The sequence below is a fragment of the Botryllus schlosseri genome, chromosome 1 (assembly GCF_051294905.1).
Source record: "Botryllus schlosseri isolate E-star chromosome 1, Bs_hap1, whole genome shotgun sequence".
NCBI classification, from domain to species: Eukaryota; Metazoa; Chordata; class Ascidiacea; order Stolidobranchia; family Styelidae; genus Botryllus; species Botryllus schlosseri.
This window is the reverse complement of record NC_137236.1, coordinates 26,046,476-26,070,076: the sequence shown is the minus strand read 5'-3', so window position 1 is coordinate 26,070,076 and position 23,601 is coordinate 26,046,476. Positions and strand designations below refer to the sequence as shown.

The window sequence follows — 23,601 nt, the reverse complement described above, 5'->3', positions numbered from 1 at the left end:
CCGTACACGAGCCGTCGTCCCGTCTGTTCATGCTCCTGGCTCTGGTTTTGTGGAGGAAGAAGCGGAATTCGGACACCGCCGCAAAGGCCGACGTGACTCTCCTCAATCGCGAATATGAATATTTCTGATGTGATCGATAGCAATATTGGTAATGCATTTAACTTGAGTGATGCAAAGCCCGTTACAATAATACGATAATTCTTACCAGAAGCATAAAACACAGCAGCTCACTGGTAAGTGATTGATTCTTTGATGTTTCAGATGACACGACTAGTCCTTGAACACTCGAATCGGGATCGAATTACATAGTTAATCATTTTGGTTTAGCCCAAATAACTACACAGCACATACGCATATCTCGTCATGATACACGATACGTATCAACAGTTGTACTTGTGCACGTGAACAGTGGTAGCCCTACAACTGGGAGGGCCCTGGGCGAGTTCCCCCCAGACCCCCTTTCGCAACAATTTTTACCAACTTAATATAAGTGCGCCATATGGAACGGAATTACGTGATGTGTATATGACACTGTAACACGCCTTTGAATCAGGCTCAAATGTTGAATTGCTCCAGCTCAGAGATCGGCAACCCTTCGGCACGGGTGCCATTTGCGGCACGCAAGATGATTTTTCGTGTCAATGCCAATGATTGGACGCACACGACATGCAACCATGTTTTTGCAAAAAATGAAACCGAAGTTTTTAAAATGTACGAGGCTTGTAGGCGACTAAAAATTATTATGTCAAGGCCAATGATTTGACGCATATTGAGATTGACAAGACTATATATTTCTGCAGAGCTAGTGTTCCGTTTATAGCTATTGTGATTGAAAATGGTTTAAAATTCGGCATTGCATCAATGGAGAGTGCAAGTATGGCTCCGTGGCTTTGTGAGTTGATTATTTTCTTGACTGTTATCCGCCATTCTTACGACCGCTATCTATCTATCTGTGATGAAATGTCTTTGTACGACCGTACATGGAGTTCAATTGAGGATTCGGAAATAGTTCGATAGGTATCCAATACAAAGAGGGTTCGTGACAATACAAATTAGCTTGAGAACGAATCATCTAAGAGCGTGAAAAAAATTCTATTTTTGTTCAACTCAGTTATATCTTCAAGGTTTATTTAAGTCTTAGGTGCTTAGGTGTACTCGAAGGAGCACTCAGCTTCGTCGCATTACGTATGAAGAATGGGAATTGTCAAATAATATCAGTCATGCACAATCAAATTTTCTTGTTGACGACCTCATCTTTGGACGAAGTTGTGTGTTTTATTGTAGTATTGCCATCACTTTTCCTTGATATTAATTGAAACGAAAGGTTAAATTGTATCGGAATGTACGAAAACGAAATTATTTAAAATGTAGTGGCACGTCACAACATTTAATTGAGTAATATATGAGAACTAAGTCACTTTTCGTTGCAGGCCTCATGGATAACATCGCAAAGCCGGTCACAAAATCACAGGACAAATGACTATTTATAATTGGCGAGTGATAGCACATATACCTCGATCATGCATTCCGTAAAAATATAGTATCGATTATTGCAAAAGGTTATTTAATGTGCGTACACCGTACTCGCAGCTCATGTTATTTATCTGCATCTTCGAGTATGTAACTTTCGTTGATCTTTGTCAATTTCAGTGATTCTCAAACTTTTTCAGACACCTTGGTGATAGTAAAAAATGTCGCGCCACTCCTCGTCGTAATATCAAAAACAGGGTCAAAGAAGTAGTATAGAACTGGTGGATATGGGCGCATGCAAGCTTTTAACTTAAAGAAACTAAATTCTCTAATATAATAAAGAAACAGAGGATAACGGACTTACGCATTTTGCAGAAATGCAGAGGGTACTTCCCCGCGTGACGGATTGCTGCAAGCGATCTGATCGATAAATGATGTGGCTGACTGGGCTGATTTCCGATTTAAATGAGTTTGGTGTAATGATATTTCTGGCGTCATTTTCGAGGCTTTAAAATTGCGTGACTCGCTATTGGGCGATGAGTGGATTGGTAACTTGTTCTGTTTGTTGATTTCAAAACCCGGCTGACCTATCGTGTCGCGATTTCCGGTTCAATTGAGTACGGCTGCTATATCTGCGTGTAATCAAAACTGGTTTGCGGTGAATAAAGTTTTATTATCAGGCGAATAATATCAAGGTTATTGTATTATTTGCTGTAATTTTCCACGTATGATCATCGAATCTTTCTGGATCTCTATGGTGTGTACTCCGACGAAACGGAAAAGTTCTCCCGGTGTGACTAAGCGTATAATCGTGGGTTGGTTGATCCAATTTCTCTTGAATGTGACGGGATGAGGGAAAATTTGCCCATTGAACATTACATCTATGAAGTGAACGCTCCTCTTGATCCGTATATGAGAGCCTATGATATATCTCATGTGTACGGTCAAGGCGTTGGGCCACACGAAACGATGTAAATTCACGCTTGACATTTGAGCTGACATACTCTAATCCGGAGCTTAGCTGTAATTTTCCGCGCACGACGATCGAATATTTCTCTATCGTGTGTAACCCGACGAAACGGAAAAGTTCGCCTGGCGTGACTCGGCGTGTAATGGCGGGTTGACTGATGGGTATTTGATGAGAACTTATGCTATGTTTCAAGCGTATGGTCAAGGTCACATGAAGCGACGTAAAGTCCCGCTTGGTTGAATTGTCGTTCTTCAATGGGGGTGGGGGACGGTTGGTTGTTTTTAAGGGTTACATTCAAAAATACTACCGTAACCCGCTGTCAGTCAGGCGCAGAGGCGAGCGGATATAAAGATTTGGTATTATGAAACCATCTTGCTTCGGTTTATATTTTAAAACTCAACTGGTGTATGATTTCTCTTAGATCTCTCGATCAATGATTTCCGATTCAATTCGAGTGTGACTGCAAGCTATCTGTGTGGTGCAGGTTTGTGACATTGACTCCCTATTGATATGACCGTACGCAGACAGTTTTGAATAACTATATGGGATTCGATTGAAAACGGCTCTATTACAAAGAAGCTGAGATAAATCCATTGCTCTTGCTACTTGCTAGCCGCCATTTTCAAGCGGTTGTTGACGGCGTCCAAAACTACGTAGCAGTTTAGGACAGTAGATGGCGAGTGTGCAAGGAGCGAGCCTCGTATAAGATACAAACGAGCGTGAATTTGGATGGGAAAGCAACGCATTGAAGGATCATTACTGGATTAATTTTGGATTTACGTTTATCCGGACCTGGATTTGTGGAATTTACATGCTACTCGCCAAATAATTTCGTTGGCAAGTGATGCCCATGAATAAGCCGTGATCGATCAAGCGTAATGCGATGATGTCAGTCGGGGTTCAAAATACTCGTTTGGATTAATTACATCAAAGTAATCAGTTTTCATCTGACTCGTGACTCTCGCGTCGATGTGGTTCCTGTATCGAGAACTATACGATACTCGATTCCATTGTACGCCGACGAATCGGGGCTCGTGCCTCGTATACCGTACAAATGAGCGTGAATTCGGATGGGACTAGCCTACAGCGCATTGGAGGATTTCTACTCCATTACTGTTGGATTTACGTATATCCGGACCCGGATTTTTGAATTTCACATGCTGGTCGCGAAATAATTTCACTGGCAAGTGATGTCCATGAATCCGCCGTGATAGATCTCGTGTGATGCGATGATGTCAGTCGGAGTTTGAAATACTCGTTTGGCTTAATTACATCAACGTAGTCATTTTCTTCTGACTCGTGACTCTTCCGTCGATGTGGTTCCTGTATCGAGAACTACGATACTCGATTTCATTGTACGCTGGCGTATCGGGAAAGTTCGCTACGTTTCGTAAGATACAGGGGGAATGACTAAATTTCGCTGAAGACGAGTTTGCGGATATTTGGCGTTATATTTGAGTGATAAAAAAACTTATCTCTAGGCCAGTAGACGTACTTGCTGAGTGATTCTAGCCTGCGACCCAAATTCCCATTGTCTCTGTCCACAATCGCTTGTGAAGTGGTGTAATGAATCGGTGATCCGAATCCAGCCCGGAATTGCCCCTGCTCCTGGACCCGATCGTAATCACCTCCGCTCAGATGTGATCAACCTGTTGGCTGATATACAATCTTGTGATCGTTGTATGTTAAGATGACGGATTAATACTTGAGCATAATGAGCAATCTGTAAGATATACATCTCAGTAGTACCTTGTTTTCTGTTTCACAGTCATACAAATCGGGCGCAGTTCAGATTAGCTAGAAATTGAGCAGTTTCATTTACCTGGTACTGAGCTGAAACGCGATAACCACTGGTCAGGCGTAATCATCTTCCACCTACAAAGGATGTTTCATTTTGGTATGGCTGCATATCGATTGTGCATATAAGCTTGTATTTCGGCAGTCGATGAAGAGAATACGTGATCCGTTTGTTAAATATGTATGTTGTCTGTTTTAGGAACACCAGAAGTGAAGTATATCAACAGTTTGATGTTAAAGAAAATATTATCCATGACGCAGCGTGAATAATGATTTTACCCGCTGCGTGGCGAAATAGCGTAGTGGTCGATTCCGCAGCTGCAAGACCAATGGGTTGCGGGTTCGAGTCCGACTGAGTTCGACTGCAAAATTGTTACTCAAGTGTCGCAGGTTCATCTAGGCTCCTATTTTTCATATAATCCGTATAAGCGATGCCTTCTAGAAGCTCAGAAGTGGGCAGTGCTACAAGTCAGTAGCTACGGGGCACAAATGACGGAAATCATCATCGTGTAAATTACCGTGTTAGTAGTCTACAACCACCATGAATATCACAAACACGGAAACAAACTCTACCCGCCATGATATCGACTCCAACAGGACATATTTTCGATATATTGAGATATGTAAATTTCATTCTTAATATTTTCAATCTTGCAAGCGAACGATCTTTTAGGGCGGCAATAATACAAGATTTGTCGTTATCGGCTAACGCTCTCAAGGGGGATTTGGCGTATGGAAATGTGAATATTGATTACGACGGTGCGATCTTGGACGGTTCGCCGCGGTAAACGATCCTTCATATCAGGACACAATCATACGCAGTCTGAAAATATAGTCGAGCATTCGTACCCTGCTACAATGCCAAGCACAAAGCGTTATTGGAAAAAAACATTGCGACGAAGCTGCGATCGACATGCATCGTACAAAGACATAACAATAGTCACGCATACGCACGCACACTAGAATACTAGTCAGATTATCGGACCACGACCTAACATATCGATCTAGCTTTCCGTCCCATGTCACCTCATTTTGTCGCTTGCCTTTCATATTCTCTGCTTTAGTTTTCATTCGCTGTGCATTCCTCTTCTCCACTTTACCTAGGCCCAGGTAGGTGTTTGATTTCAAAGACTACTCCAAGCTCCAACTCGTTTCGACACCTTCCAAAATTTCATTGTATCGCAGTTTTGAAGTGTTTTGAAACGATAAAACTATAAATAAACTGACACTGACACACTAAATTCGCCCAAGAACACCTGCAATACAGTAACGTTTGAGGTCTATATTTTCGATTTTTTATTGGGTGAGAATATTTAAAAAAAGACTAGTAAAATAGATAGGAGAAGACTGGAAGAACAGTCTCTAGCACATTCGATATTTCGTCCATCAGTACTGGTGTTTGTAAGGTAGGACTAGAATCTGTGTAAAATGAGGAAAAGTACTATAATATGAATGCGAGGCATTCAATAACACCTAAACAGAGTTCTGAAAAACGTGAGTTGAACCGGATTGGATCCGAGAATGAACAATGCGCAGTGAGCACAATGACTCGGACTCGAGTCTCAACACCGTGATTCGGAGTTGAACATTCGAATCCTGAGTTGGACTCGGTGGTGAATGGAAAATGATTCGATTTGACTCGAGTCCTATCCAGTGTTGGGATCAAGTCACCAACCATCTTCGAGTCACGAGTAGGGCTAGGCACAATGATTCGTGTACCCGAATCTGAAACAAGTAATAAATTTAACGATTCTAGTCGAGTAGTAAAAGACGATTTATTTCGAGTAAGGCCTACTGAAAACATACGCTTCTCGCCACTAAAAGGTAATTTATCAACGAAAGTCATAGGTTCTATACTAGTTTCCAGTGTGGAAGCCGTAAAACTTTGATTGGTATAGTCGCAGCATACGAAACCTACAGTACAATGCTACGAACGTTACTGGCAATAACAAATCGCTGGTTTGCCAGCTAGTTTTACGGCTCTACAGCATCACCAGATTTTTATGACTCCATATGGCGAGTGGTTTCAATCCGGATCCAAACCTCTGGATAGTAAGTAGCCTATGCACAATTAAGTAACTCCGTCGGTCGGAAGAAGTAGGCGTATCACACGATATACTTTTTCGTATCATTGATAATGATATCATGCAAATTCTGCACGGGAAGTCTCTTGGAAGTGGCACGTGAAAAGTTGTTGTTCACCACCAATATATCTTCTGTTGATGAGATGTCTTATTCGTTTTGATATCTGCCGCGTTTGTGGAAATCTTCAGCGACTATTATTGTTCTGGGGATCATTTTCGTTGAACATTAAAATATGGTCTCTCGCAGAGCGTGATGGTCAAAAAATGTATGTCTCAAATATTCAGCGGAAACCGCGGTACATTATTGTACGAGACTCCTATATATGACTTGGAATACAGCACCGATGCCTTGTAATTCAGACGCTGCTGTATCGAGAGCGTTGCACGCCAAGTCCTGCTAATTTTGTTGCCCGTTCGTTTTTGTATTGACATTAAGTGTCTTGTATCGCTCCTTTGGCGGTGGTAATTTGCCGGAAAAAGTCAGCACCTAAGATTAAAAATTAACCAGAAAACGAGCTGTTTCTTCATGACCTTTCAATATTCACCTATGGTTTTGAATTCACAGCAAATGACATTAGTGTTGACAATATGTGAATTGCTATCGAAGATTCGTAGTAATGGTTTTGTCTGTTTTTAGGACGATCTATTTCTCAAATAGTTTCCCAAAATGAGAGACTGTTATGGAAAGACACTTCGATCCGGATCCGCCAGTACAGGGATGTGTATATATCGCGTCGGGTTCTCGCCGCTCCGAATTATATAGACTCGCAACGTTCGCCAGGTTTTCGAGACTATCGTACGCAAAACGTGTAGATTTAGCATCTGACGGATATTACTGGCTATAGGGTTTGAAGACAAAATTAAATGTTTCGGATGCGGTATTTCACTCGAAAAATGGGTTGAAAAGGATTCGAATGTAAGTTGTCATGAAGCGAGCTGTGTACGAGACGTATTCAATATTCCCGTTGAAAGATCGAATTTCAGGAGTCTATTATGGGTGTTTAAGCTCCAAATCGAGACACCGCAAGTCAATAACAGCGACATCAAACTTGCGAAAATCATTGACCGAGAACTCGCGTGTTTGATTAAGAACCTCGACTTGAAAAGGGAATCGAAGCGACGCGAAACCTTCACGAAATGGCCTAGCTATCCAATACCCCATGCAGTAGGCGAGTTGGCGAAACAAGGGTTTTTCTATCTCGGCCACTTAGACAGAACGCAGTGCTTTAGCTGCTTCGGTGTTTTTCGCAATTGTCCACCCATAGACGACATATCGGAAATACACCTTACACATTTTCCAAGACGTACTTTCGCACGTGGTAGCTTTTCAGGAAATATTGCACTATAGCTGAGCACGACCGCGGTAATTTGGATGACTTGCTTCACGAGAAAATACGACGGCTCACTATCAATGTATTCGTTGCATTCATTGTATTCGTAGTAGCGTATCCAGAGCAGCCTACGTCTGGTGGTAGTGGGCAATTAGCAAGATAGCACGGCAAGGTGCTTAGTTAGACTAGGAAACTCTTCTTCTCTCGATATTGTTGAAAAGAAGAATATTATTCGAATTGACATGGTCGCGGTTGTAGCACGTTTATCTGGGAAAGGCAAATTTACCTTAACTCAGCAGAATCACATGAATGACATCATGAACAGACATGGGGTGATTACTTCATGAATGTAATCGATTGCGATTACGATTACTTCTGAATCACGCGATTACGATTACGATTACGATTACAGCAAAATCAGGAAGTAGTCGATTACGATTGATTACGATTACATTGGAAAAGTAATCACGATTACTCACGATTACATTCATTTTGCATCGTAGTAGATATATTGGAAGACAATACATGGATTGCGCCGAAAAGGCTTAATGATATAACAACCGTCGTTACAAAAGATGGGACATTTCCTCGTTACGTCATAATGTACCCATTGCCCATTTTATAGAGGACAGTTAATCGCACACAACGTTTTGCATTCTTGCCAGGTTCATCACTGCCGCACCCCAAATTCCCCAATAGGGTGGGGAGCGTGGTTGGAGGGTACTCAAAAGTATTTTGTAAACCAACATAAATTATAAGAGTATTTTTGATAGATTTCATTAACTTGGAAATTCTCTTTGAGCTTTGCGATTTAAATGTCTCTAGATAGCTTGATTTCAAAATGCATACGTCTCTCCCTCAAGAAATAAAGCTTGTATAATTCATAGTAATAGGCATTTAGGTGCCAGTCAATACGGCTCCTCGACACATCAAAAGACATGTGCAGTTTCGGCCAACATGAGACTCCACGAAGTGTGCTACTAAAGAAAGACATTGGCCAAAACTTAGGGTATGTGTCCATTGTCAATAGCCGCGCTGGGTGGGCGTGACTAACAGTCTATTCCTTTCAATCCAAGCCCACGATGCAAATGCCACCCGGGCACCCACAGAGCATTAGACATGACTATTTGTGTGTGCGTCTCACGCAAGTTTTTCTTCTATTCTGCTATGGTTGGGCCACTACAATCAATATCTTTTGGCTATATAACAGACCGGAGGTCACGAATTAACAACATACAATAAAGTAATTATTCCGAGATACCAGATGTTATAATTATGAATTACGCGCCCAGTGCTCTTCAGGTTAATCTGGCCATCGGGCGCTGAGATAGGATTAAAAACGCAATATAATGCAATAACCAATATTATTGATAAAATTCAATCTTCAACTTCAAAATTGACTACTCTATGGGGGCCCAAGACCAATGTTTGGGTGGGGGAAACGTTTGCTGTTTTGATCCTGATTCTAGCTACAACCCACGCTAACATGGTATATAAGCCGATGGCTATGGCGGCAGGTCCAAATGTTCAATAAAGAATTGTGAAATAGCGATTGGCGCCCGTTTTGAGTAGAATAATATGAGAATACGAGAAAGTGAACATAAAATTCTGCCTTCAACTTAATGCAGATAATGTAATGCAAGCTGCCATTACGAAAACGGCAAAACAACGGCTCGGTTATGATATATATCTGCAGCTGTTGATTTTAATGCTTCGTTGTGACAACCGTGAAGTTTCATTTGACGAGTACACAATTTCAAACCTTTGTCTGGTGTAGGTTCGTACCATATAGGCCTACTGCTCGCCAAGCAGCACGGTGAAACTGCATTTAACTATAGAATTAGAACTATTACATTCTATAGTTTAACTCAGCAGAACCAAACCTCAATAAAAAAGTTGCTATTTTAACTTAGGCAGAGAGGGGATTGATTATCCTGTTGCGAAGTAGTGGTGTCTAAAATGTATTGATAACCCGATAAACAGAACGGTGGGTTTTCTTACAATCAAACGAATGTACATCGAATATCTATTTGCTATGTGTGGACACTTCTTACGCAAAGGCGAGCAAAGCTAATAGGCTTTCTCTGACGTAATAATGACCAGTGGCATTTGAAAATCAAACGTTTACGCTCTCAATAACTGGTATAATATCTCTTCCTTGTTCACGAGTGTTCACTTTATGTCACAGTCCTTGTACAAATAAAAAGAAATCGTTCTTTCACAAAGAAATCGATTAAATATGGGAAGTAGTCGATTACGATTACGATTACTTCGGGATTTTTTCGAATGTAATCGATTGCGATTACGATTACTTGAAAATGCTGTAATCGTCGTAATCGATTACGATTACTAATCGCGATTACCCCATGTCTGATCATGAATATAACGAATTACAATCAATATCCCCAAGATGTCACCTTCTAGCACCATTTACTCTAAAAAAAAAACGGTTGCATAATTGACATCTTGGGTTGATTTCAAAATATGAAAGTGCACCGGTCCGCCAATTATTTTTTGAAATTTTACCGGTCCGTGAGATGAAAAAGATTGAGAACCGTTCTACAAGTTGGTAACGTGTAATCAGAATCACGGCCTTGTGTAAAATTACCAGTGTAGCTTGGTGAAAACACGATGGGTATCAAACAAACCAAAGGACTAATTAATGCAGTGAATTAAATATTGCACGGACATGGCAATGATGTTCTGCTCAGAGATGGAAGTCGGGCCGGGCTTTTCGGGTTCGGGCCGGGCTCGGGCCGGGCTCGGGCCGGGTTCGGGCCCAAAGTTATAAAAATTATCGGGATTGAATCGGGCCGAATAGTCACTACGAAAAGCATTGACTTCATATACAAATTTGATTTGCAATTTTGTTCGAAAGTGGCACAACTACATATAAGATACACCAATACCGTATCACGTATAAGTATGGCAATATCTGTGAATAAATTTTATACGAAGCACGAACCCAGATAAACTTCATTATAAGACGGCCCGAAGACTGTGATTGAATAATGAAACAATGTCAGCTAAATAGTAAACAAGTGTCCCAAATACGCCAGACATTGATCATTGTTCAGGCCACATTGTGACGAAAACATGACTTACGGATGCATGGATTACCATGCTGGAGCTTGGATTACTACCAATTTAGTTTTAATTTCGATGAGGCATGCTGAACTGAACAGCTAGAAGCAGGTGATGAGACGACGGCTTCCGTTGTGGCACAGCAGAATTGATCGATAGATGTGTTACGCCGGTGCTAATATTTATTAAAGAAAGCTTTTAGATGCGCCATAGTGATTTTGTCGTCCATGGTGAATTGCTTTAGGTCTATACGGAAACTAACTTATATAGTATTAGGCTATGTGACAGCGGTAGTATTGTTATATAGCAGTGTTGGGATCAAGTCACTACCTTCGAGTCACGAGTCATTTCGAGTCATTGCGCATTTTGACTCGAGTCAAGTCAAGTCAATCGATTTTCAAAGCTGACTCGAGTCAAGTCAATTCACTCGATTTTTGGAGGTGACTCGAGTCAAGTCGAGTCAAGTCAAGTCAAGTCAAGTCACGAGTCAAGTCACAATTCAAGTCAAGTTGCCATTTCGAAGTATGAGGCATGATTGCATCATTGCATTTTGCTAGCTGTCTGAAATACATATTGAGTGGTCCCTGATTCTGAACCGCTAAACGAATATAGAGTTGAATATACACGCAAGAAGGCGCTGTATCGCTCACATATACGTAGAACTGGTAAACTACGTTGATAGTCACCAGCCAAAATAGAGAATAGAGAATTGATTGAGAACGAATTGATAAGATGCAATACATTACCCATTTACAAATTGAGAGACGAACCCGACTGTATCCAGTAACTGTTGAGGCTATTGAAATAATCAATTCTTCGTATAACGTGTGAATGCAACGCCCTTTGTATGGATGACAGTTGACTTGTATTTTGAACACACTATTTTTTCTCATCTTGACCAATTTCATTCCTTTACTTCTTTAATTTAGTTTAATATTGAACCATTTAATACAGTTCACATTTTGCAAAAAGGATGGTGGAACCAAGTTAACAGTGGGGCTGTTTTCAGCGTATTCTCATTCAGATATATTGAGTTCTCTTGCCATATGCAAGATTGCTATCGAAAGAAAACAAAGTGAGAGCATTGAAAGCGTTGAAAAGCTCGAAATTTGAATCGTATATCAGCTTATTTGCTCACAACAGTTGAAAATTGCTATTTGAACTTGGTTTCGGGCCGAAACGGGCTCAAAACTCGACCGTCGGGTTCGGGCCGGGTTCGGGCTGAACTTGTCGGGTTCGGGCCGGGTTCGGGTCCGGCTCACCCGGCCCGCTTCCATCTCTGGTTCTGCTGCCCGTAGCATCTGTCGTTGTTACGATATCGTCCGTTATGCATGGGAAGTTGAGAACCGCTGCCCTATTGATGCGAATAGTTGTTGCCGCTTTGTGATGGGCGTGGAAAATTGCATGACGCCAGAACCCTTTATTTTGTTAGAAAGTCAACGTTTCCTTGTTTGCGTCAAACCATCAGATCTTATGGTTCATCCGGTGCATGAGATTCATTATAATAGAAATTCTACGTATTTCATGAACAATCGATGGTCACAGTCGAAATCACAGTCGGCGCTGAAACAACACATCATATCGTCATTTTGCAGTAGTAAACGTTTTGCAATTGATAGAAAGTTGATTGCGTATCTAAAAATGAAATTCCCAAGTTGTTGCACGCGGAACTATATGATAGACCAGTGGTCGGGAACCTATGGCTCGCGAGCCATATATGGCTCTTTGTGGGTATAAGATATGGCTTTCTGCCAAATATTTATTTTTGTGCTGAATTGATCAATATTGCAGCGACTTCTTTTGTAAATTTTCACCACGGTCAGAATAATTAATCTCTTGGCATTATAAACATGTCTTGGAGAGGTAAAGACAATGCCGTCTTCAGGTTTAGGGGCTTGGACCCCATCTTTTCAAAATCATCAGATTTAAGTGACTGTCATGCCGGCCGCCAATATCACTCGCGAATTTTATGTACCCGACTCAAGTCTTGCAATGTGCGATACGTTGAATAATCAAAGAGCATAGCAGACATGGCAACGCCCATCTCAAAACGCAGTTTTCAAATACACGTTGTCTTTCTGATCTACGGCGCGAAATGAACTGTTGTGGATGTGACATTCACAATTACAAACAACGCCATAGCTATCCAGTATCCACGTTCTTGGTTGGTAAGTATATAGCTCTGTGTAGTAGCCTACCGGCGATAAAATATATGCGTGTAGCGCAACGCTATGTTACCGCCGAATACTTTGAGAATTGAGAAGTCGATAAGTATTTAGATTTTCGGAATCAGTGTGACAGTCACATTCGATTAATACCAGTTATACCAAATTCTAAGCTATTACGATGAATTGCGTTATCAATGGTGACGGTGAGGCTTGGCCCGTCTGTGCCTTACCCGTTTCTATGGAGAAAACATGGCGCACATAAGGAATCCCATGTAGTGGGTTCGAATTAGTGCTACCATGACGTCACGAATTTTTAATTGTGACGTAACAGTTGATTGACATGTATGGCTCTGTGGAAGTTGAGATGGAAAAAATAAGGGCAAATATGGCTCTTCGAACAAAAAAGGTTCCCGACCACTGTGATAGACATTCAGGTGTGTGGTGTTGTGAGCACGAAACAATATTCGTAAGCAGTTTATTACTTCGGCTTAAATGAACTAATACCTTGACTACGATACTCGCAATACCAACAGTTAAGACAACAGCAACATAAATGAAGAACGGTTCTCAGTACGCGAAACAGGTAGACAGTCTACAATCATTACAGTCCACGCCAGTACATTACGACGAATGATCTTTAACACAGAAAGGTAATCACAACAAAACTGAAGTCGGTACCAATTTGACACCAAACATACAACATGTGGCTTAGTTGAAGTCGGTCGCAATATATTGTGCACCGACTCACCACCATCTATGTTATAAAATTCCGTTCCGAAAACGTCGCTCGAGTATGGCATTCTCATTATGTTCGTGATTGCGCTATACAGTCTACACCCCTATAGCTTGTTAAAAAGTCAACGTTTCCTTGTTTGCGTCAAACCATCAGATCTGATGGTTCATCAGGCGAGATTCCAGAAAAAAGCGATTCTACGTATTTCATAAACGATATCGATGATCTGACTCCCTAGAAATCACAGTATGAGCGCTGAAACAACGCATTATATCGTCATTTCACAGTAGCAAACGTTTTGCAATTGATAGAAAGTTGATTGCGCATGTAAAAATGAAATTCCTAATAAATTGTTGCACGCGGAACTATGATAGACATTTGGGTGTGTGACTTTGTTGTAGTTGGTCGCATTATATTGCGCACCCATGGACTATATTCCAAGTCGCTTCGACACCTTCCTATAGGATATATCTTTTCATTGTATCGCATTTTGTGGTGTATTGAACTGATAAAAATTGCTAATAAACCAGTGATGAACCTTCCCACCCCATCTATCTTATAAAATTCCTTTGCAAAAATGTCGCTCATGTATTGGATTCTCATTATGCTCGTGATCGTGGTCAGTTCGCGTTCGTCAGGTACGAACAAATTGTGTGTTCATTTCGAATCCGATTGAAATTTCTCTTTTTCAGCGCAATTTTGCTCAAGAAGTTACGTCGACGGCAAATGGAACTCGGAGGGGGATTGCGGGGTTGGCATGCAAACAGTTTTACGTCTCCGAAACATTTTCTACTCTGTGTACATTTCATGTAGGGTGCGGACATGATGTCGGAGATAATGGGGGATCTTAAACGCAGATCAGAAGAAGAGAAATGGACTGTGAGTAGATTTTGAAATCTTTCAAAATTCCATCGTTTGTAACGAAATGAACAAGCTCGGTTCAAGATGAGGTCGAGGCATGAAATTTTGAACCATCGAACCGCAAACTCAAAGAATTCATGATATTTGTGAGATTTTTATTGCTCCTTGCAGGTTTTTCAGCGAAGAAAATACGGAAACGTAAGTTTCTACCGAGATTGGGATGATTACGAGATAGGATTCGGGAACCACGATGGAGATTTCTGGCTCGGTAGGAAGGTTTCGAATTTCATCTGATCCCTTCAAGTGTCAGGATTTTGTCAATCAGCACTCGGCTATTGTATGAGTAATAAAGCTGATTCTGCATTGAAAAATATTCTCTGCGTCATCTAGAGCCAGGCCCTTCAACCTTTTTCGTCGTGGTACACCTTTTTCACGTTCACTCAAAACTTGTACAACTCTGACCGCACACCGATTCCGTAGTTACCCTAACCCAGGGGTGTTAAACCTTTTTGCTATTTTCACGGCCGTTGTTCGATTACTATAGCGTAGGCTACACCTGCATTCCGGCGGAGAGTCGTCATGGCCCATCTGGACGACAGATACTCATGTTAAATTGGCTACTATGAACTTCGCACCCAGAGGTGGTCAGTAACGAAGTACTTCTACTTTTTCGAAGTACTCAAGTAGTTTTCCTCTACTTCTGCTACTTACTCAAGTAGATCTTATTTTCACTACTTCTACTTCGTAATATTTTGTGATCTACTTACTTACTTTTCGCTATTTTCAGTTTGTCAAGTAGAAGTAGTTTAATACTCCAATCAGGAATATACCCTGAGGATTTTTGGGGCTGTTTTCACGGAGTATCAACATTTAATTTTCATAAAAGTTGGGTAAAGCCCAGAATTTTCGTCGCGCCAGGCGCGCAGTGGATACGAAGTGATCAGTATGATTTCACGAAAGTGTGTCGATGAATATAATTTAGGTAGCGGGTTGGCGTGGTTCCGTTCACACCACATTGTCGCCCTTCGCCAATATATGAAATAATTCATCTCATTATATATGGCTCATCATAACGTTTGAATCTGATGTTTCGCAATCTAGCATTTATTTGTCATATCGTAATCTAGCATGTCCATGGCGTGTCCTAACCTGGAAAAGTGGACCCTGACTTTTTTTGATAGTTTTAGAGCTGTCTTAGCATACCACCTTTGAAACTTTCTGGACTGAAGGCATGAATTACATGTTACGCTTTTATAAGTTTTATGTTTCACTTTCAATTCCCAGTATCATGTACTTTGAGTTATAATTAATATCAGTTCTTTTATCTGGTTAGCATACATGTTGAAGTATAAAGCAAGTGTAATAATGCCTTTAATTTCCGGAAATAAAGCTACACAGTATGGCATTTTTACGGTCCACCATATTTTTTATTAACGTTTACTAATTGCCCAAAGTGTTTACACCGTATCCCACACAACTTCTCCGTATTGCTCTTCCACTGAACTAAGGGCGTTATAATATGGCGGATGGCGCCATACCATGCTATTTTCTAAAACGTGCTGTTCGAGAAAACAGAGGATTAGTATCGCATTTCCATATCAATACTATCATTTTCATCCCATGATGTGGACGAATGCTAATGCTATCGAAAATTGGATACCTGGGATGCTGGTATGCATCAATATGAATCAAGCTCGTCGCCGTTCGCATAGCTCAATTTGCACCTTTTTACAATCCATGTTAACGAATTAAGACTCCTGTTTTCAAAACTACTTACTTACTTGAGTACTTTTAAAGTCAGTCAATTCTACTTCTACTTCAAGTAGTTTTAGGTTGCTTATGGAGAAAGTACTTCTGTTCGTATTTCAGTAGATTTTTGCGTCGCTACTTCTACTTCTACTTGAGTAGATTTCTTGACTACTTTGACCACCTCTGTTCGCACCATGGAGAGTCCTTGTGGTGTTGGTACTTCTACTCCCGTCTACTTCTCACCTTTCCACTCTCACCTGCGATATGGAATCGTAGTATGGGGAAATGCTTGCAAAACATTTTTGTGCAGAATTCGAACCCTGTAAAATCGTGCGATACTGTTGATCTCATATGTACTTTTACGTACCAAATTATCACTACAGTAAGCATCCAATTTTGCATGTTGACAAACTATGTTGCTTAAGGTTACCATATGTTGGAATCGGGAAAGGAGGACACTTTTTCGAAATATTCAGACTCAGAATTGTGGAGTAAAATTCTAAAAAGATGATTGACTAACAAAAACTAAAAAAAGGTCATCATTTTCGTTCGATCCATGAATTTCCTATTCAGCGTCATTAATGGCCATTCTAAGTAGAATCTGTTTCCCATGTATATTATCTCTAAAATCTGCAAAGGGAAACGAATTGCATAAAAGGAGGATATTTAGGCGTCTTCGGGGGACATTTTCAAAAACCCGAGGACGTATGATAACCCTAATATATTGCTCCGAAGTATCCAAAGTCATTCACAAATATTTTTCCAATAGTTTTCCTCCTGTGTTTGATGACTTTTTCATACCTCGTTTCACAACGTTTGTCTCCAGGGCTCGAGAAAATGCATGAACAGACAAAGGGCGGAAATATGGAATTGGAAATCAACATGATCACGAGAGACAGAGGAACTCGTTGGGTTGCAAAATACAGGCAAGCTCGATTCGACGCATCTATTCATTCACAAATTACGAATTGGTGGGATAAAAGTGTCAAAGACTCATTGTTCAACGCTTAAATGTCCTCTTTTTAAGATTTTGTCCTCTTTTTTGAGAATTTTTGTAAAATTTACGGCCAAAATGGACTGAGATGTCGTAGATGAAATTTTTTTTAGTTAGCCGACTACGAAGTGGAAAAATTACCATATTCCAGGATTTTACACCGGTATTTGAATTCGAAAATTTTGAAAAAGTGTCCTACTTTCTCAAAATATGGTAACCCCCGAGATTGAATTAGCAAGAAAGCGGGAACTTTTAAAGAAATAAAGGACAGCCGAGCATGTTTCAGCAGGTTCTCCCGAATTCTCTTTTTCCAGCTCGTTCCGCATCGGACCCGGATCCGACAACTACAGACTGCACGTATCCGGATACTCCGGGAATGCATCCATCGGAGATCGTCTCTTATTTCACGACAATCGACAATTCTCAACGTACGACGCGGACCACGATGATTCGTCGATGGATTGCGCTTCTTACTGGGAAGGAGCCTGGTGGTATGGCAACTGCTTCCACAGCAACCTGAACGGGAAATTCCACAAGACAGGCGGCAAGGGAATCGCGTTGCACGACGTTGGTGGCTCCGACATCAACCTGCACTTCTCGGAGATGAAGTTCCGGGGAAGATTGTGAAATTGTGTGACGTCATACATTGAAACTTAATAGCGTCATGTCGCGGTAATCCTTTGGCAACAGACTGCAGTAAAAAAAATTTAGTAACTCGGAAGACTTTTCGTGTGCCCGTTATCAAGAGTTAACGGCACAATAACAAGCATACAGAAAGCGATTCAAACGAAAACCAATTGGCAAAGTATGACGTAATAATACTATAATCAAAATGAATGCTTGGCAAAGTCAGCTGTACCGGTAGTCATAACAAGAAGCGAGAGAAAATCAAATTATACAATACACAAAAGACAACAGACAGACAAATAGCGGTAATGGAAAATTTTAAGATTGTATAAAAACTCCTTCTGCCGACATAAATCAGGATTGGTCAATTTTATTATAGTTGACTTCAAGACAGACAGATGGAAGGCAGACCTACACCGAATGAAAACTAAAGCAGAGAATATGAAAGGCAAGCGACAAAATGAGGTGACATGGGACGGAAAGCTAGATCGATATGTTAGGTCGTGGTCCGATAATCTGACTAGTATTCTAGTGTGCGTGCGTATGCGTGACTATTGTTATGTCTTTGTACGATGCATGAAGATCGCAGCTTCGTCGCAATGTTTTTTTTTTCAATAACGCTTTGTGCTTGGCATTGTAGCAGGGTATGAATGTTCGACTATATTTTCAGACTGCGTATGATTGTTTCCTGATATGAAGGATCGTTTACCGCGGCGAACCGTCCAAGATCGCACCGTCGTAATCAATATTCACATTTCCATACACCAAATCCCCCTTGAGAGCGTTAGCCGATAACGACAAATCCTGTATTATTGCCGCCCTAAAAGATGGTTCGCTTGCAAGATTGAAAATATTAAGAATGAAATTTACATATCTCAATATATCGAAAATATGTCCTGCTGGAGTCGATATCATGGCGGGTAGAGTTTGTTTCCGTGTTTGTGATATTCATGGTGGTTGTAGACTACTAATACGGTAATTTACACGATGATGATTTCCGTCATTTGTGCCCCGTAGCTACTGACTTGTAGCACTGCCCACTTCTGAGCTTCTAGAAGGCATCGCTTATACGGATTATATGAAAAATAGGAGCCTAGATGAACCTGCGACACTTGGGTAAGAATTTTGCAGTCGAACTCAGTCGGACTCGAACCCGCAACCCATTGGTCTTGCAGCTGCGGAATCGACCACTACGCTATTTCGACACGCAGCGGGTAAAATCATTATTCACGCTGCGTCATGGATAATATTTTCTTTAACATCAAACTGTTGATATACTTCACTTCTGGTGTTCCTAAAACAGACAACATACATATTTAACAATCGGGTCACGTATTCTCTTCATCGACTGTCGAAATACAAGCTTATATGCACAATTGATATGCAGCCATACCAAAATGAAACATCCTTTGTAGGTGGAAGATGATTACGCCTGACCAGTGGTTATCGCGTTTCAGCTCAGTACCAAGAAAATGAAACTGCTCAATTTCTTGCTAATCTGAACTGCGCCCGATTTGTATGACCGTGAAACAGAAAACAAGGTACTGCCAGGGTTGTAATGACTCGAGTCATGACTCGAGTCGAGTCAGACTCGAGTCACGATTTTCAGATGACTTGGCTCGACTCGAGTCATTTCCGTATTTTTAGAAAATGACTCGAGTCGAGCCAAGTCATCTGAAAATCGTGACTCGAGTCTGACTCGACTCGAGACAATCTGTGTATTGACTCGACTTGGACTCGAGTCATTGCGCATGACTCGAAGCAAGTCATTGACTCGAGATTCAGACGGCCAAGACCATATTGCATTGTAATTTCGAAGCCAACACACTATTGGGATTTCGTTTGTTGGCACTGGTGCTTGAAAATGCGACCAGAAACTGCTGAAAGTGAGGAAAATCGATATATTATAAATGTGAACCATTCAATACAGAGTTAAAAAAGTGGATTTAGGAAGACTTTAACTGGGAACTGAGCAGTCAACACAATGACTTGGACTCGCCCATGTCCACCAGTTCTATACTAATGAGCTACCAGAATGTTTGCAATTCCAACGCATAGTTTGAATGGAGGTAATGACTGCTGAGTAGCGCAAGTTTTTGCCGCAGTCTAATGCGTGGAAATTTTCAATTCTTTCACACGGAGGTTGCAGTGAAAAGTTGCTTTTATTTTTCACAAAAGTTGCACTAAACAGTTGCACTTATGGACAAGTTTCTAGAAATTATTAGGGTATGAGATCCGTATCCACGGGATTGTAGCAAAACTCAGTGTTGACGACTTCAACAAAATTAATAGCCTGAAAAAATTGACCAGGTGAAAATATAATTTTAGGCGGTCTCGCCTGACATCAAATCTAAAACGACCTGAAATTTAAATGACAGTGAAATAACCAAGCAAACATTTACATATAGTGCCAAATATTTCCAGTAAAAAGTTGGTTGCATGAAAAATCGAAAACACTTGCAAAAAGTTGTATCAAAAAATGGAGAAAGTAGCAAAAAGTTGAAATATATGATTTCTCCAAACAGCTTGCAACACCATACGACAAAACTTCTGACTATTCAGGAAGCTGCTGGAAGCTGTAACAAAAAAATTGCAAAAGTTGCAAAAACTTGCCCTTCTGATGAGACAATTATCGCATCTGAAATTCAGTTTATGCACAGAGCAACAACACCGAGCGGGAGGTCAATCCCGTGCAGTGCGAAAGATTTTCACTTGAATATTTTTTATCGACAATAATCATGCGCACTGGTAGCATTTAGATATTTTAGCGAGTTTAGTGTCCATGCAATCCCTTCAATAACCCTACTTGAACTTAGCTCAAAACCTAACATAAATTAAATCAAAAAGACTACACGAGTTCGCCAGTTACTCATAATTCAGAGACATGTTCTGATCTACGCAAGGTGCACGGTATCACATAAAATGTAGCATTGGTGTAAGGATGGTATACGATGCCATCATGAGATTTGAATCGTAATACTATTAGGAATATTGCCGTCATTAAAAGTTGGACCCCAAAAAGTATACTCACATTCAAATGCGGCACTCCAATTTAATCCAGCTCCCCACCAGACTTCAGTGCAGGTGGTGTTACAGCACATTTTCCAGCGGTATCTGACCATCAGACCAATGGATCATTTGATGCATACAACAGGTTTATCAGCAACTTAATTGGTGAGTTCAACCGCCGCATTGACGGAATGGATGCTTTTTTGCCCACTATGAAAATGTTTTCGAATCATATTGCATATAATGTGGCGACTTATTTTGAAACTGCAACAACAATATTTTGAAACTGAAATCTGTCTCTTACATCGAACACAAAGGTTTTTTTCGCAGTTTTTGTCCCGGCAGTTGTTTGCTGATTATAACGACAAATCGAGCTGGATTGCTGCACTTCCCGATCAACGTTCACATAACTATTAGACCAGTGATTCGCTACCTTTTTGTCTTCGCGAACCCCCTTTGAACCGTCACGGACTCCCAGTTTTAGTTCAAATATAGGCCTATCTATTATTATCGATTTAGCTCTATCTGTCTTGTGCAAATATTAGCTATAGGCTAGTGATAAACAGCAAAACATGACCATTCTTGAAAATAATATCATACTATTTGTATAGAAATTGGGATTACTTATTATTTCAAAACGAATTCTGTAGATGCATAGAAAGAAATAAACGGCTGTGTCTTGAAAATACGCGTCATCGGTTTGACATGAACGATTACCTAAAATCCATTACTTTCCACAAATATACAGGCGGTGCAGAATGTAGTAATAACATAACGCATCGGACGACACCTTTGGGTATAATCGCAGCATATATGGCACCAATATAACGTCCAGCCTCGTCATTTCCATCTAGCAGCTCATCTTGAAGTTATTCTGGAATAGTGGTTATTAATATCACAGGAGAAAGTGGATTTTTGCATACCAATTTATTCCAAAACCGAAACAAACCATCTATAAATAACAATATAGTTGAATCAGTAGGCTATTTGGGATTTGGCGAATAAACTGAGTTTGCACGGTAGAATATGGCATCTCAGACGGCCATTCTGTTTATGGGAGTCCTGAAGTTTTAGCAGTTATGAAGCGAAACTGCATCGGCATTTACCTACTTTAAAGCAATATAAATGAGGTTACCAACCATTTTGTAAATGTGGAGGCTTCGCGGTCCCCCGGCTGAGAACCACTGTGTCAGTAGGGCTCTTCAAAAATGACTTTTTTCTCATATCGTACTGGCTACTTGATAAAATTGTTAGGTTACCTAATTTAAGCCTACACACAAAATTTGGCTCAATTCCAGCCAGTAACCGCTTTGCTACAGGAGAAGAAAGTTTCTATTTATTATATAAAAATGAATAATAAAAAAATTGAAAATTTTCTGTTCACCCCATGAAAGTGTTAGGCTGTCTATAGAAACGATCCTCACCAAGTTTGGTTCAATTCCAACCAGTGGAAGCGGAGTTCTTGCCGTCGAAAAATTTGGATTTGAATAAAATAGTATTTACGGTGACCGATTCGTTGTTTATTTATTATAATTGTGCTCATCGTAACTACTATTTTATTCAAATCAAAATTTGTCGGTTGAGAACCACTGTATCAGACTTTAGACTTAGAGGATATGTATGTCTGGTGAATTCGATCGGTACTACCTCCCAACTACATGAATTGACGCAGCAGTGTGAAAACTCTATCCTGATTCGTCTTCAAACAGGACACCGTCGACTAAATGCACACCTGCATTGAATTGGCCAGCATGACAGTGGTCTCTGTGAACGATGCCGTGTGCCCGAAACCTTGGAGCACTTCTTTTTTAGGTTTAGGCGTTACCGATCCCAAAGAGGTTGCCTACTCGGGGCATGTAATCTGCAACACATTTCAACGGACGTTAATGTACTACCAAGCAATCCTATGATGGTACACCCATAAATAGATTATGCGATATTGACCGGAAAGATAATATAACCCCTATTAACCCACCCAACCCAGGTCTGGCCCACAAAGCCGTAGTTGCTGAGCATCATAATACCCTATACCCACCACCCCCACCCCATAAGTCAAAGGTTTTTCTTCCGTAACAGTTTTCGTGGCAATTGATTGCTGATTATAACGATAAATCGCGCTGGATTGCTGCACTTCCCGATCAACGTTCACAAAACCTTTGGAGGAAGGAATAAAATCCAATTATCAGGCATGCACGCACAATAACACACCGCCAAATTTCGCGGTCCAATCAAAATGATTATCACAAAGATCAGGCGCACTAATTATTTTTCTCGCTAGAACGTGGCTTGCGGCGATCATGGGCGGTCGACTTCCGAATTCCGATACCTAAGTGTCGGAGGTTTACCTAGGCTCCTCCTCGCCACCTCATCCGCGTAAGCGGTGTCTTACAAAAGCCTAGAGGTGGGCCGTGCTATAAGTCGGCAGTTAAGGAAAATAAGAAGAATATTGGCCTGGTGTAAATGACCTTAGTAGTCGACAAACACCATGAATACCCCGAAACAAACAATAATACACCGCCAAATTTCGTGGTCCAATCACAATGATTATCACAAAGATCAGGCCAAGTAATTATTTTTATCGCGGGAACTTGGATTGCGGCGATCATGGACCCAAAAACAATTTAATTTAGAGAAACCGTATATTTGTAGTCTAATCGCGAGAAGTTAATTAAATTGTTTGGCATATTGGAAAGGTAACTGTAGTATCAGTTATGAATTCTTCGC

General features: G+C 40.7%; 1 protein-coding gene and 3 long non-coding RNA genes across 5 annotated transcripts in view; all 4 read left to right on the top strand.

Annotated features, from left to right (window-relative positions):
- The window catches only part of LOC145445951 (uncharacterized), a 146,169-nt gene that overhangs the window by 42,751 nt on the left and 79,817 nt on the right, over positions 1 to 23,601 (top strand). The window lies entirely within an intron of this gene.
- LOC145445862 (uncharacterized) overlaps positions 1 to 23,601 on the top strand; it is a 44,636-nt gene that overhangs the window by 2,755 nt on the left and 18,280 nt on the right. The window lies entirely within an intron of this gene.
- LOC145445908 (uncharacterized) lies at positions 805 to 1,634 on the top strand. The gene is made up of 2 exons (XR_013917141.1): positions 805 to 892; positions 1,431 to 1,634. It is a non-coding gene; the product is annotated as an uncharacterized LOC145445908 (long non-coding RNA).
- Positions 14,314 to 18,168, top strand: LOC145438792 (microfibril-associated glycoprotein 4-like). The gene is made up of 3 exons (XM_080316140.1): positions 14,314 to 14,516; positions 14,670 to 14,766; positions 17,074 to 18,168. The coding sequence occupies exons 1-3, from the start codon at positions 14,460 to 14,462 to the stop codon at positions 17,256 to 17,258; spliced, it is 339 nt and encodes a 112-aa protein (XP_080172266.1). The 5' UTR covers positions 14,314 to 14,459; the 3' UTR covers positions 17,259 to 18,168.

Bases quoted from the DNA above. Each gene is read 5' to 3' on its own strand.
- LOC145438792 (XM_080316140.1), top strand. From the start codon at position 14,460: ATGATGTCGGAGATAATGGGGGATCTTAAACGCAGATCAGAAGAAGAG. The intron at 14,517-14,669 runs GTGAGTAGATTT...TGCTCCTTGCAG, and splicing joins CAGAAGAAGAGAAATGGACT to GTTTTTCAGCGAAGAAAATA. The intron at 14,767-17,073 runs GTAGGAAGGTTT...GTTTGTCTCCAG, and splicing joins CGATGGAGATTTCTGGCTCG to GGCTCGAGAAAATGCATGAA.